General features: G+C 35.3%; 1 protein-coding gene across 1 annotated transcript in view; it reads right to left on the minus strand.

The window, feature by feature from the left end:
- Positions 1 to 14,832, minus strand: part of LOC150110508 (protein phosphatase Mn(2+)-dependent 1K-like) — an 86,401-nt gene that overhangs the window by 29,648 nt on the left and 41,921 nt on the right. The window contains exon 4 of the mRNA XM_090400224.1: positions 13,549 to 13,757. Coding sequence (XP_090256350.1) covers positions 13,549 to 13,757 — 209 coding nt within the window. The remainder of the gene's footprint in view (positions 1 to 13,548; positions 13,758 to 14,832) is intronic.

Here is a 14,832-nt window from a genome sequence, read left to right on the forward strand (position 1 = left end):
TTCAAAATGTTCCTTATAAGAAGACTGAAGATTTGTTGGTTACAAAATTTTGATAGGCAGAAAAGGTGTGCGTGTGAATCTCCAAAGCACACTTTGTACAGACTAAATTCAAAAAGAGTTTGTCTTCTGCTTAAATGGCATCAGGAAAATATATAGATGCATAGGACACAAGTTACATGATACTACACAAAAGTAACATAAATCTAAATGCTTTGTTAATCATTTACCCCAGCCTGACCCCTGGTGAAAAAAAAAAAATTATTATCCTAAGACCCCATGAGTCAGAGACTCACCTAGGAGGTCCCTTTGTCATACACACAGCTCATCATACTATGCTTTAAACACGCTCAAATTCTCTGCAGACACCACACTCTCAGGCAAGACATTCCAATCATTCACTCAACACACAAAAAACCTGCATCTCACACCCTTGTTATACAGCTTCCAGAGATGACTTCTTGTTCTCCCCTGATCTCCCACCATTTTATGAAAAACCTCGCCAACACTGATCCTATAACAACTTCCTTACCAACTTGTATGTCTCTATCATATCACCCTCTTCCTCCTACCCACTAGACTCTGTAAATTGCATCTTCTCAACCTTTTCTCATATTCAACATTCCACAGATAAGAAACTACTTTAGTCAATTGCCACTGGACCCTTTCCAACATCTCTTTGTCCTTTTGAAAATCAGAGACCAAATCCATGGACAGTAGTGTAAATTTTATGTATATTTTGTTTATAGTAGTCCTTATTATTTAATTATAAAATCTTGTCTGCTGCTGTCTGTGCCTTTGTTAAATCTACGTTTATTTTACTATTCAAAACTTATCTTGAAAATTTCACTTTACTTAATTTACTTTAACTTTACACTTCTTTATCTTTAATCTTAACAGTCGTAATTCCGAGTGAATTATCCGTTGTTTGATTTAATCTCTTAGCTCACAATCCTCTCACTCAACTTAATTCCCTGTTGACACAAAGCCACAAATATTATTGTTCTCGTGCGCAAAACTTTCAAAAATAAGAGAATGCCTCTGGCTGGAGCTAATCTCTTTGTCTGAACAACTGGGGGTTTTCTAAATTGAATTTTGGAAAATTTATTTGTTTTCTAGCTGCGCTACCAAAATTCGTAGATAGGAGATGATTATCCTTCCGAAGAAAAACACTCAGTTAATCATGGAACCTTCCTCTCTTACTTATAACTAAATCTAGAAACATAAAACTTCCTTTCTACAGTCGTGGCTATTCAAGGACACACAGATTCGAATTTAATGAGCAGTGCATTGGTAACAGGAATCAGGCAAATCATTTAAATAAGAAAATTTATTCATAATCCAAGAAATGTACGAAAAAAAAGTCAGTACTAAAAACTCAAGTAAATCAGGTTCTATGCTTCAATGGCAACTCACAAATACAATCACAATTACTCCTCTTATGTAAACAATTCTTGTAGGACCACGTGTCTATGATAATACCTTTGTTAGCTTTTAGTCACACTCAGAGCAATCTCACATAAACAAATGCAGGCTTAGCAAATAACAACATTAAGCACACTATAAATCACTTTAAATTCTGCTAAGTTTTTTCTCACATATAACTGAACAAGACAATTCAAAGGTTAGATAAATACCTATAGTCCTTAAGTATCATTACAAACAAAACGTTAAATAAATCACCGTCACAAATTCTGTCTCTGGTAAAACAATAGAAAGATCTTACTTTGAATCAGTTGTCTGGTTCTCTCTGATAGATTCTTGAAATCAGTTTCTTCTATTACCTTCCGATCTTGGCAATGCGTACGGGTACCTTCTCCGTGAATGTCAGGAACTTGGTGGCATGAAAATCCGGTATCTACTTTCTTCTAAAAACAACTCAACTTAGTTGTCTCGCACTTCTGGCTAGAATGCAGGGCTCTGATCTTGAACCGGGGCGACTTTTCTGAACCTGGATCCAAAACAGAGACAAAGACGAACTTATTCAGCCACACACACATGTCTAAATCTGCCTCTCCTGCTGCGTGGCCTTCCGCCTTAAGACGATTGGCAAAAACTCTGTTGCGACTTTGTGACCTTCGTTGCCATAACTTATATCGTCGTAACCTCCGTAACTCCACATCTCCTTGACTCTGCGACCTCGTTTGACTCCATGCCCTTGTAACTTCTCGCTGACCTCTCTGACATAGCAAAAACGTCCCCATGTGTTGCCGTAGCAACCCCTTTTTATCTGGCTCCAATGACCTTGGATTCTCTTACATATTAATCCCCTGGGTATTTCGTGGTTCTGCACCAGCCACTTTTTTTTCGGTCGTTGCATTAAGGCAGGAAACCCCCATACATATTTGACCTTCGTGATTGTAATCACCCTAGGTCATAAATTAATAAGATAATCCGTCTGGAAGTTTCTTTTGACACAAATTATTTCACATTTAACTTTCTTTGTTCTTTTACAAAACTTTTGGTGGTTACATTACTTAGAAATTTAGATAATTTTCTTTCCATATTACTAGACAACAAATTTTGCTAATTAATCACAAGTATATTGAATAGAATTTCGTTTACCAGTAAAATCAGTATATAAGGTATTTTTGTATAAAAATCCTTCTATACACGATTTTACAGTAGTCCATGTGTGGCCTAATGTCCTTACTTCTACAACACAGTGTCTTCCACATCATTCCCAGAATTTGTTGTGTTGTCCTTACAATTTTGGCAATGTGTTCTCTAAATTTTAGATCCTTATCCACCATCACCCCAAGATTTATTTTCTCCACCTCCAACAACATGTCCCCATCAAGCATAAATTCTACATCCCATCTATTTTTCCAAAATTTTAAAACCTTACATTTTGCAATATTGAGCCGGCATACCCACTCCTGTGCCCAATCACTCAATCCAAGTCTTCTTGTAAGACCACAACATCTGTTCTATTCCTCATAGTTCGTCCCAACTTTGCATCATCTGCAAACAACTGAATATCCCCATCCAAATCTTCCCCAATATAATTAACATATAGGTTAAACAATAGCCTTAAAAGAGACTCCTGAGGCACATCACAAGTGACTTTCCTCTTCTGGAATATTGTATTGCTCCCCCCTTCCCCCATACACAACTTGCTGATACTACCAGATAGCCAATCTCTGATCCAATACACCAGTCTAATATCCAACCCCATCTGCTCTCATTTAATTATTTACTTATCATGTGGTAATCTATCAAAAGCCTTTGCAAAATCTAAGTATACTACTGTGTATCCATCTCCTTTGTCCAATGAAGTCATTACCTTCTTGTAATAAGTAGATTACTGAAACATGACCTCCCTTCATCTTTTAATTCTTCATCTTCATCATTTTTAACTTGTGGTTAAAGTGTGGAAAAGCTCATCAGCCTTTCCACACTTTAACCACAACAATTAGCACACGGATAGGCCTATAATTTGATGATTGAGTTCTTTCACCTCCCTTATGAAGTGGCACAATCTTGTCTTCCTTCCACTCCTTTGGAACTTGACCCAGTGCAAGACTCATAAAGAAATATCTCAAAGCAGATGCCAATTCCATGGTACATTCCTTCAAAGTACGTGGTGTTATATTATCAAGTCCCACAGCCTTATTAACATCAAGATTGCTCAATTCCCCATATACCTCTTGCTCACTTAGTCAGTCCCCCCTCTGCATCATCATCAAATGCTCTCAAACTCTCCATGATGTCACGTTCATAAGAATGAAAGACCTTTATGAACAGCTCATTAAATATCTCAGCAGTTGTTCTTATACCATTCTCTCCAATAAATATCATCCTTTCATAATCATTCTTCTTCTTCTTTTTTTTTTTTGCTGGCTACATATCAAAAGAACTCTCTAGGATTCTTTTTTGGCTTCATTAGATAACTGCTGCTCCTACTTCAGTTTTGCTACCCTTACCAACCAAGTCACACTCCTTGCCTGGTCTTTATAATCCTCATTGAATTATTCATTACCACTCCTCTTATGCAGCCTCCATAATGATTTTTTCCTCTGTATCACATGCTTAATCTCTTTATTCATCCATTTCACATCTACCTTATTTAATCTTCTGACCTTGGAATACACTTAGACATTGCTTCTACTGGATAGTTCTTGAATATCATCCAAGCTGCATTGATCTCCTTTCTAGACAACTCCTCATTCCATGCTACACCTGCAAAGCTTATCATAATCACCAGCCTCGTAATTTCACATACCTTTTCCTCACAGAGGGTCCTCACGCTGCTGGCTACTCAGGTAATCACTTCATGGTCATCCTGACAACTGGAGGGTGATTTGACACCTCATTTATAATAACATCCTCTGATGAGGTGATCAAATCCAAGACTCTCAATCCTTGTGTGCCTCTGTCACATACTGCCTGAGGTAGCTGTCCCTCAAAACCTCAAGAAACTCATTTTCTTTACTTCCAGCTGCTATGTCATCCCAGTGTATATTGCCATAATTAAAATCGCCCATAATGATCACCCTTTTCTTATTTGCTTGGCTGATTTGATTATACATTTCAGAGTCACAAACATCCACATTACCAGGTCTATAACAACATCCGACTTAAATATTTCATTCTATTCACCTCTATCTCAACACCATACTGCCTTAAAACCACTGGCACTATTTCCGTCTCGCATCTCTACCTTGTATGGACATAATCTCTATCATCAATAGCACTCCCTCTCCCTTTTTACTCTTTCTCTCTTCATGAAACACATTATATCCTTGTATCTCTATTCCTGTCAGGATGTCAACCTCATCCAACCGTGTCTCACTTATTCCAACAATTCTTGGGTGAACAGACTCAATTAATGCAATCATTTCATTTGCACTGTTTCTTATAATTCTAGCATTTGTATACAAACATAACAGCTCATTCTTGGATCTATAACAAGTTTCACTGATACCATTTATTAGATGTGACTTTTCCATACTTAACTCGACCCATTTCTTTTTCTCCTTATTCATCTTAGAACCTTCTTCAAATCCAACTATTTCCCCTTGATCAGAGGTCATTCCCTTCCCTTTTGTCTACACACATTCACATCCTCTTGGAGAATCAACCTTTCAAGCTGTTCCCCTGTCCATCCAGACCTCCCCATTTCCCTGTTTGTCTTGCACAGTTGTTCTCTCATTCAAATTCTCTATGCTATATAGGTTCCTAGAAAGTTCAAGCAAGCTTCTCATAAGCTTCCTTGAACTTTCCTTCAAACTGGGTTTTGGCGCAGTATAAGGACTTGCTGCATTTACAGTTGATTCTGTGAGATGTCTGAAGTGCATGGTCTGACAGGCCTATTTTACAATAGTGGAGGAATTTAAAGTGGCATGTATGTTCATCCTTTCTTATTTGGATGGTGCACTCTGTTTTCCCTATGTAGGGTAGGTTGCAGGTGCACTGAATTTTGTAAATCCCTGGGTGGACAAGGTAGGGAAGGAGATCGCTGGATGAGCTGAGTATACTTTTTAATTTTGCAGGAAGTTTTAAGGGTCTTTAATGTTATATTTATGTAGTATTCTATCTATTTTTTTCTGAACATTCCCCTAATGTATGGTACAGTTGTAATCTTTTTTGGAGGATCTTGTGAATTTTTTTTTTTGTTGTAGTCATTTTTTATAAACATTTGGCTAATAATTTCACATTCCTTCTTCAGTGCTTACTCACTGGAGCAATTGTCAGGACTCTAAGTTTGAGGGTGCTGATGACCCGTAGTTTTTGTGGCGGATGGTCATGTGAATTTTTGTGCATATATCGGCCTGTGTGCATGTGTGTGTAGGTATGCGGTAGACTGTGAATGAAAGGCGGCCTGAGGGAAGACATGACAAGTGTGTCTAGAAAAGGAAGAGAGTTATTGTTTATGATCTCATAAATTGTATACATTTGTGTTGTTTGTTCAGGTGGCTTAGGAATGTATTTAATGTTTTGCAGCTGTGGGACCAAATGGCAAAAATATCATCAACATATTTGAGCCAGACATTAGGCTTGCTGAATCTATAGGTTGCTGCTTGAAGTCTTCCATGTAAAAGATAGCTATAGGGGAGAAGTGGTAGCCCATGGGTGCATCTTCTTTTTGCAGGTTGAAATTATTTTGCTGCATGAAATACCTGGACCAAAGTACGTGTGCAAAGAGGGTCATGATATCAGGCAGAAATATGTTCCGTATATGAGAATAATATCATTGATTGGGACATTAGTGAAAAGGGCAGTTATGTCAAAACTATTAAATCTTTGTTGTTGAGTGCAAGGTTTTTAATTTTGTTGTTGAAGTGTTGCATAATTTTTATGTGTGCATGTGTGTGTGTGTGTGTGGGGTAGGATGACCTACCAACTACTAGAGTGTAACCACCAATTTCTTGACTAGGTGATAATTGATGCTGTTGATTCCTTCAACTATCGGTTTAGTTGTAGTGGTGTGCTTGTGTATTTTAGGCAGGTCATAAATTCTGAGCGTGTGGGCATAATGCGATAACAGCTTTTTAATTGTTTCCTTTGGCCACATGATCACTGACTTGATTAATTCTGTTGGTTCCTTTTTGATGCAGTTTGTAGGATTGTAGTTGGTTGGTTGGATACCAACTGGTTCATTTTTCCAAGGTATGCATGCTGTCAGATCAAGAACAACAATCAAGAGTGTCATTTTCATAATTAAAAGTAAAATAATTACTCCAATGCATGTGTTTCTATCTCCATGAATTATTCACAATGGATGCTGAGCACTGTGTAACCTTAAAAGTAAGCTTTCATCTGGCTTGTTCCTTAAAAAAATGGAGATAAAAGTCAGTCAAACTATTGTTCTCTTGTCATTTTGGAACTCTTGTATATAATGGAAAAAGTAATTAATGGCAAAGACCATTCACTACTTAGAGGCCCACCAATTAATTAGTGCTCACCAACATTGATTCTGCAACTCTTGCTCCATGGCAGATCTCCTAACTAACCTTACCTGCCTTTGGACACAAGCACAGAAAAGTTTGAGAAACTTAATTTTTCCAATGCATTTGAACAAGTCTGACAGTGCAGCTTCTTACCAAGTTACCATGTTATGGTTCTCCTCCTGTCCTTCGTGATTGGATTGCCAGTACCTCTCTGGTCACTCATTGCATGCAAAGGCAGATGATATCATTAGATTTGCTATCAATGCCAGAATACCTGCTGTTCTTTTACTTGCACTTTTCTTTCTATACATCAATGACATTTTCTCAGTAACCTCAAATCCTACTGATAGTTTTGCTGATGACAGTACACTCCATTCCTCTTCATTCACTAAACTTTGTAGTGCCCAAATAATTTAAGATCTTCAGTAAACAATGCCTTAAAAACTGATTTTCTCACCATTTGTGAAGCAAGATGAATTTCAATGCTACCAAAATACAATTTTGTCTTTTTCTTAGAAGAAATCTCCTGCTTCACTCTCACTCACTATTGTTCATATTCTAATTACAACCAAGTTCAGTTTCCTCTTTTCAGGTCGCCTCTCACACCTAGTTTAATAGATGGCCTGCACCCTCTCTCTTTCTCAATGTCCTCCCCCCCATTTGCTTTCCTCATAGACATAGTTTCCAAATTTTGCATTTTTATAGGCATTTCTATGGGTGCTACCCCACTGAACTAACTACCACCACCACCATATCTTTACTGTCATATATGAATACAGGCAGCCACTAGTCAACATCCATACACAGTTCAGTTCCAAAGTTCCTGAAGAAACTTTTCATCCTGTTCCTTCATTTTCTTTGGAACATCCTTACCTACAGTGTTTTTCCAATGCACACAATTTCCAGCTCTTCAAGAAACACATTGATAGATTCTGCCCATCTAACTACTTGTCTACACATGGCACTGGGTACTTTGATAAAGTATAACAAAAACTATGTTTTTGAAGTAAAGAGAATAAAACTGGAGAGATCCTGCTAAATAATAAGATTATTTGTCAGGACAACAGTAATCAGGAAAATAAGGAAGTACATGTGGTATTCAAATACTACAAAACTGAAGATAATCATTGTTGAATGGGAATTAATTTCAAACAGAGTAATATGAGTATATTTCAGAACTGGAATTTAAGGGAAGGGGCAGAGAAATTTTTCTAGTCTTCAGAAAGGATAAAAGAAAAATGCATGTGTACTAAAGTTTTGAAAAAAATTAATTCACTTCAAAATTTTTGTTAAAAAAAATTGCTGAATGTGTAGGAATATTGAAGGAGAATTAGCATTTCCCCTGACCTGGTTGTTCACCTTGAATCACAGCACCAGTAAAATTCGAAGGAGGGAAGGCGATTCATATAAAGAAAAAAGATTCTAGTTGGAGCAATAAATAGCAGAACACGAACTGAATCCCAGATGTATAGAAATGTTATAAGAAATTTTGGAAAATAAGTCAAGGCTAACAGTTATCATAATTACTTGATAGATATCTGCTCATGATCATATACAATACAAGAAAAGTTTTATGGATTGGTTATGGAGTGATCATCACTCTTAGTATTGTGTAGAATAAGCATAAGTATTCCACTGAAAAGAAAAATGCATGTGTACTAAAGTTTTGAAAAAAATTAATTGACTTCAAAATTTTTGTTTAAAACATTACTGAATGTGTAGGAATATTGAAGGAGAATTAGCATTTCCCCTGACCTGGTTGTTCACCTTGAATCAGAGCACGAGTAAGATTCAAAGGGGGGAAGATGATTCCATTATACAAGGGTGGAGCTAGGAATCTAGAAACTAACTATAGACAAAGCTGTATCTCAGTATCTAAGCTGTATCATAATGAGACATGAATCATGTGAGAATGACTGGCACACGTAAGGAAAAAAAAAGTAAATGTGAATAGAAATATTTTTATTAGAGGCAAACGAATTACTAATAATTTACAGTTGTGGTATTATGAGTATGTCCAATAAGCTGCTGTGGAGTAAGTCAAATTACATGTCATCTAAACATGCATGTTTGCATTTATGAATGGTATAATTAAAAAAAAAGTTTGCAAAATATAAATAATTAACCTATAATAAATGGCACCTGTATACATTATAGCTCAGAAAATTATCATAGGGAGGAAGCAATATCCATTGAACTAATAATGTTCATCAGATCATCCATCCAGGTGAGGCGTGAATTATGTGTGCACTCATGGAAGAAAGTTATCATTATCTGTAAATTAACTTCCTAACTTTCTTCCTTGTTTGTGTATGTACAAGTAACCCTCATATAACACGGATGGTAGGTTCCATAGAAATGCCGCGTTATATAAATTGCATTATGAGCGACTCAGATCACAGAAAAAGTAGAGTTATGTTCTGAAATCATTGTTTTTAATTGCATAAATATAAACAACGACATACCCAACAAAAACATATTTTTATTTAATTCAAATAATTCATGTAAGTTAAGAAAACATACAAACTATGAAACAAATACATAGTATAAAATTATAAAAATTACAAATTGTACGTAAACTTCATTGCACATAATGCATAAATGTTTTAGGCAAAATAAAATAAAGTGCATATTTTAATCGTCATCAGTGTCTTCAAAAATAACATTTTGTAGATGTTCTTTATTTATGAGGGGCCAGACGTCATTATCATTTGAAACCTCTTGGACATTTACATAATTCTCACTGTATACTTAGGCTGGTTTGGTTATCAAGAAGTCAGTAACAAACCTTGCTCACCACTATGCTGCAATTTTTTTATGAAGTTCATAATATGGAGCTAAACAAATATCCAATTGTTTCGTGAATTTTCCGGAGCACTCCACTGAAGGATCATCATCTGTAAATTAACTTCCTAACTTTCTTGCCAAGTCCAATCCTTCTGCTAATTTCTTTAAACTGAATTCTTTAATGGATTCATCACAATCAGAATCTTCAGCAGAACTTTCCCTGCCATTTGGTTCGACATCATCTATTAATTGTACCAGTTCCTCCTCATTTAAATCTGTTTCATTAATTTCATTGATGAAATTAATTTCATTTTCACCATATCGCAAAAGCCCCCTCTCCACCAAAAATGTGTGTGATGTTTATTATATGACTTAGCTCGGAATCCACTGGAGGTATGAAATTTTGTTCCAGAACACATTCAAGTGAAGAGGGTTGTAATTCCTTATTGGACAGAGAAATAATTTTCACACAATTCAATATTGAAAACTTTCCAAGCTTGAGGAAGTGTCATGTTTGGATTAGATTCCATTTTTTTCAAAATTAACTGGAATGTTCGATGAATATAATATGACTTAAATGTTAATATTGTTACTTGGTTGAATAAGTGAAGTAGTATTAGGCAGCAAAAAAGTTATTTTAATATTCAGATGGCTTAAATTTGTTGGGTGGCCTGGTGCGTTATCTAAAATTAGTAGAATTTTGAAGTTGATATTCTTTTTCTTTGGATAACTTTCTACATCGGGTACAAAACACTTGAAAAACCAATTTTCAAACATGCTAGCTGTAACCCATGCCTTTTTGTTGGCATGCCAATAAACAGGTAGGGTGGACTTGTCGAGCCCTTTTATAGCACGAGGATTTGAGGATCGGTTAATAAACATTGGTTTTGTCATGTAATTACCTGATGCATTACTACAAAACAGAAGGGTAATTCTATCTTTGGAAACTTTGAATCTGGGAGGTTGATCTTCCATTTTTTGAAATATAGGTGCGTTTTGTCATTTTTTTTTCCAATTTCACCAGATTCATCTGCATTAAACACCTGGTGTGCACTATAACCACCATCTTCAATGATTTTTAAATGTTCTCCCGAATATTTCTGGGCAGCTTCTATGTCTGCTGATGCTGATTCTCGCTGGATTTTAAGATTATACAAAGAAAAACTGCTTTTTAAAGTTTTCGAAACACCCCTTACTGGCACAAAATCCATGCTGAGAGCTTTCTTCTGAAGAATCTTGATCAAGTTCTTTTAAATGTTCATAAATTTTGAGAGCTTTTTGTTTAATAAGATTTCCATCCTAAGGAATTTTCTTTTGAGTGCAATCTTCTATCCAGATCACTAGGGATTTCTCCATTTTTTTCTATTAGAATATCGCATACACGAGCAACATGCTTTGCATTTAACCATTGACCCAGCAATAACACTTTCTCGGATTTTAAGTTCATTTTGTTTGATTGTTTGAATTGTTGATTCATTTAAATTCAAAGTCCTTGCAACAACTCCTGGTTTTTCTTCATTTTTCAACCGATCCAAAATTTTATTTTTTTCTTCGAGAGAAATGAATTTTCTTTTCAAGGTTGGTTTTTTCCCCTTTCATTGAAGTTTTAGTGGCCATTACTATAAAAATAAATTTTTTACGTAAAAAAGCATTACATATTAATTATTAACGTAACTACGAAAATAAAGTGCTCAGCCTGAGATTAAACATACTTATGATTTTTTATGCGCTTTCCTGGCAGAAATCAAAGCCAATTTTCAACAATAAACATTTTACACGGTAAACAACTGGTGTATATGCGTGCTAAAGAGTATTTCATGTAATATATTCGCTACTTATAACTACATGCACGATATGGGAAGACACAAATTTAACAAAGATAAAATTTTATTTTTAAGTTGTGCGGTGAAAGATATATGAAAAAATAAAGGGTTACTACAATTTGTAGACCGTGTTATATCGAAACTGCGTTGTATAAGTACTGCATTATAAAAGGGTTATCTGTTGTTATATTCTGCTTTTTTTTGATTTCTAAGAATTTTCTTTTATTCAGTAATAGTATACACTTTTTTAATATGCAGTAATAAATCCCAGACATGGTAATATTCTGATGGAGATCATAAAGATTATTTCTTGTAAAACACAGATGGTTTCCTTTTTAACTAGAGAATAAGCAGATTTTTTACTCATTTCTTTCATTCTTTTCAAAGACTGGAATGGAAATGTTCCTGTATTGTGAAAACATTCCTCTTCCATCCACATCATGCTTCACAGATACAAGCAAAACACAGCTGAAGTTTTATTACAGTATTAAATACAGTGTATCAACTAACATCAATTTCTTACATTTCAGTTCCATTAATGCCTTAACATGCTAAACTCACAATCATTATCACAGTCTATTTAATTATTCTCTACATCCAACTTTATTAACTACTACTCCCCCTACCTCCTCAGTTTTGCATCATCACCAAACAATTGGATAATTTCTTCAAATGCTAGCTTGGCTGGCTGAGTGGATAACCACACCTACTCTCCAACCAACAGGCTACAGGTTTGAAGTGAGACCACCATCTTGCTTATTGGAGGCTGGAAAAAAAGTTTCATGTTTGGTCTCTAGAGCAAGATTTCAGGATTATGTACAAAATAATTAAAAAAAAAAACATCAGTCCAACCACAGTACTAATGTATTGTAAATTATGACCTTTGTGGGTGGCAGTCACATGATATATATAGTTCACGTAAAAATTTATATTGTTAATGTAAAAATTGAATAGTGGCAGCCCAGTACAGAGTGATACAGGACACTGCTCGTCACCTCCATTCTTCTATATTCTATTCCTACATGTACTACTGTGTGCTGTCTATTCATTAGCCATCATATCCATGTCATTACCTATAATATCAAACCTCATTTGCTCCAATTTATATAAGACACTATCATGCAGTATCATGGTGTAGCATTTTTCTTATCCAATTCAATTGTTGCTTTATTATAGAAAAGTAAATTGCTAAGGTAAGACCTACCCTTCACAAAGGCATGCATGTTGTCCTATGTAGTATCAGATTCTTATCCACCCATTCTTGAATTGTCTGTAACCCACTTTTCCTATACCTTAACCATAAGGTATAGGAAATGCACAGGCCAATATCCTATGTAATTGATGGCTGTATTTATATTCAGACTTTGTTATATTCTAAGATCCTTTACTTCATCTATCTATATTGTCACACTAGCAATTTCAGCATCTCCACCTGGATAATATCACCATTGGTTAATATTCATTATTATCCTCTCATTTTTCCTTCGAATCGCTACATGGCAAAATAGTGCTTTCTGGTCTCTTTAGTCATGCTTGGCTAATTTCCTTTCACAATCTAATTTTGACTTAATTATATAAAGAAAGGGAATGAGCCTACTCATCATCTTTATATTTCCTTCATAACATTTATTATAATTTTTTTTTTATTTGGAAGTTCCTGCTTAATGATACTACTCATCCATTCAACTCCCACCTGATTTATCTCACCTCTTAAAGTACCATGTAAAAATAAAGCAAAGTAAACAAATAGGTCTGCAGCTTCTGGAAACATCTCAGCCATATTTCATGCTCCATTTTGGCTATTTAATAATGTACACTGCTATAACATAAATGTGCTCAGGTTAGCCATCTCTCATATAGAATGTTTAATACATTGCACTATTAATAATAAAAACATAATGATTTGGATTTTTTATATATATATATATATATATATATATATATATACATACATATATATAAAACACAACTATTTCGTTTCATGCTTGACTGAAAAAATTAATCTATTTCGTATGAATGATTACTTATAAATTATGGAACAAACTCACCAGTGCAGTTGAAAGTTATGTAACGGGCATATGCATTATTTATTTCTACAAACACGTTTTGCAAAATTACTTGTAAATCTTTCTCTTGTCGTGCAAGCCAGTATAAAATATGTTCCTCCATATGCTCATTGCAGAAGTCAGCACAACTAGGGCCACCATGTCCATCAAATACAGCAAAAAATAGCAAATTAGGCTGAAGTTCTTTCAGTCTGTGCAAAAGAAATAATCTTTTAAGTAAGAATTTTAGTTTGCTATCTTCGACTATCAAGAAAAATACTACTATATATAGAACATATATATATCAAAAGATTTGGCATTATGTCCCTCCCTTTTTAGAAAGGAAGTGTGTAGAATATTATGCATGAGATAGCACCATATCTTTATTTTATTTTATTTTTTTTGAGACAGGGCAATGCAGACTCAAGTGACCAGAAATCTGAAGTTAGATATGTAAATCAAATAGAAGAACAAACTTATATATAATCTTCTAGAAAGCAAGTTTACACTTTATTTATTTGGAATAATCACTTCATTTACACCCTCTGTTCAAAAAGAAACTGAACATTTGATAGAAAATAAAACACAGACTATAATTATTCAAATTTATTTCAATCAATATACTCTACCTCAGCTTCGATACAGCGTTTGGCACGATCAATTAATTCGTTAAATGAGTTTTTTATATCAGTTTTTGGGATACTGTTGAGGGTCATGGTTACTGCTGCTTGAATGTTTTCAAAGGTGTCGTATCGCTTTCCTTTCGTCGGCAAATGAAGTCGCAGGGTGCTAAATCAGATAAATAAGGCAAGTGATCCAACACACAAACTTGGTTTTTGCTCAAAAACTGTCTCACAATGTTCGAACGATGAGATGGTGCATTATCATGCAAAAGTGACCAGCTGCCTGCATCACGATATTCATGCCGCACGCGATGAATTCTTGCTATCAACTGCTTCAAAACTTCGAGATAAAACTCACCATTGACCGTTTGGCCAGGATGAACAAATTCTTTGTGGATAATGCCCTTGGAATCGTAGAAACAAATCAGCATTGTCTTTACTTTCGACTTCTCCAAGTGACTTTTTTTCGGATGCCCCTCTTCTGGTGGTCTCCACTGCCCTCTGCCGCTTTGTTTCAGGCTCATACTCAAAACACCACGTTTTGTCACTAGTAATGACCATTTCAAGGAAGTCTGAGTCCTTACTAGCGGTTTTAATGAGGTCCTTGCAGTGTTCAATTCGATACATTTTTTGGTTGTCGATCAACTTGTGGGGAGCAAATCAC

Source organism: Typopeltis vanoorti, chromosome 1 (assembly GCF_054136105.1).
Source record: "Typopeltis vanoorti isolate ZY-2024b chromosome 1, IOZ_Tvanoo_1.0, whole genome shotgun sequence".
Classification (NCBI taxonomy): Eukaryota; Metazoa; Arthropoda; class Arachnida; order Uropygi; family Thelyphonidae; genus Typopeltis; species Typopeltis vanoorti.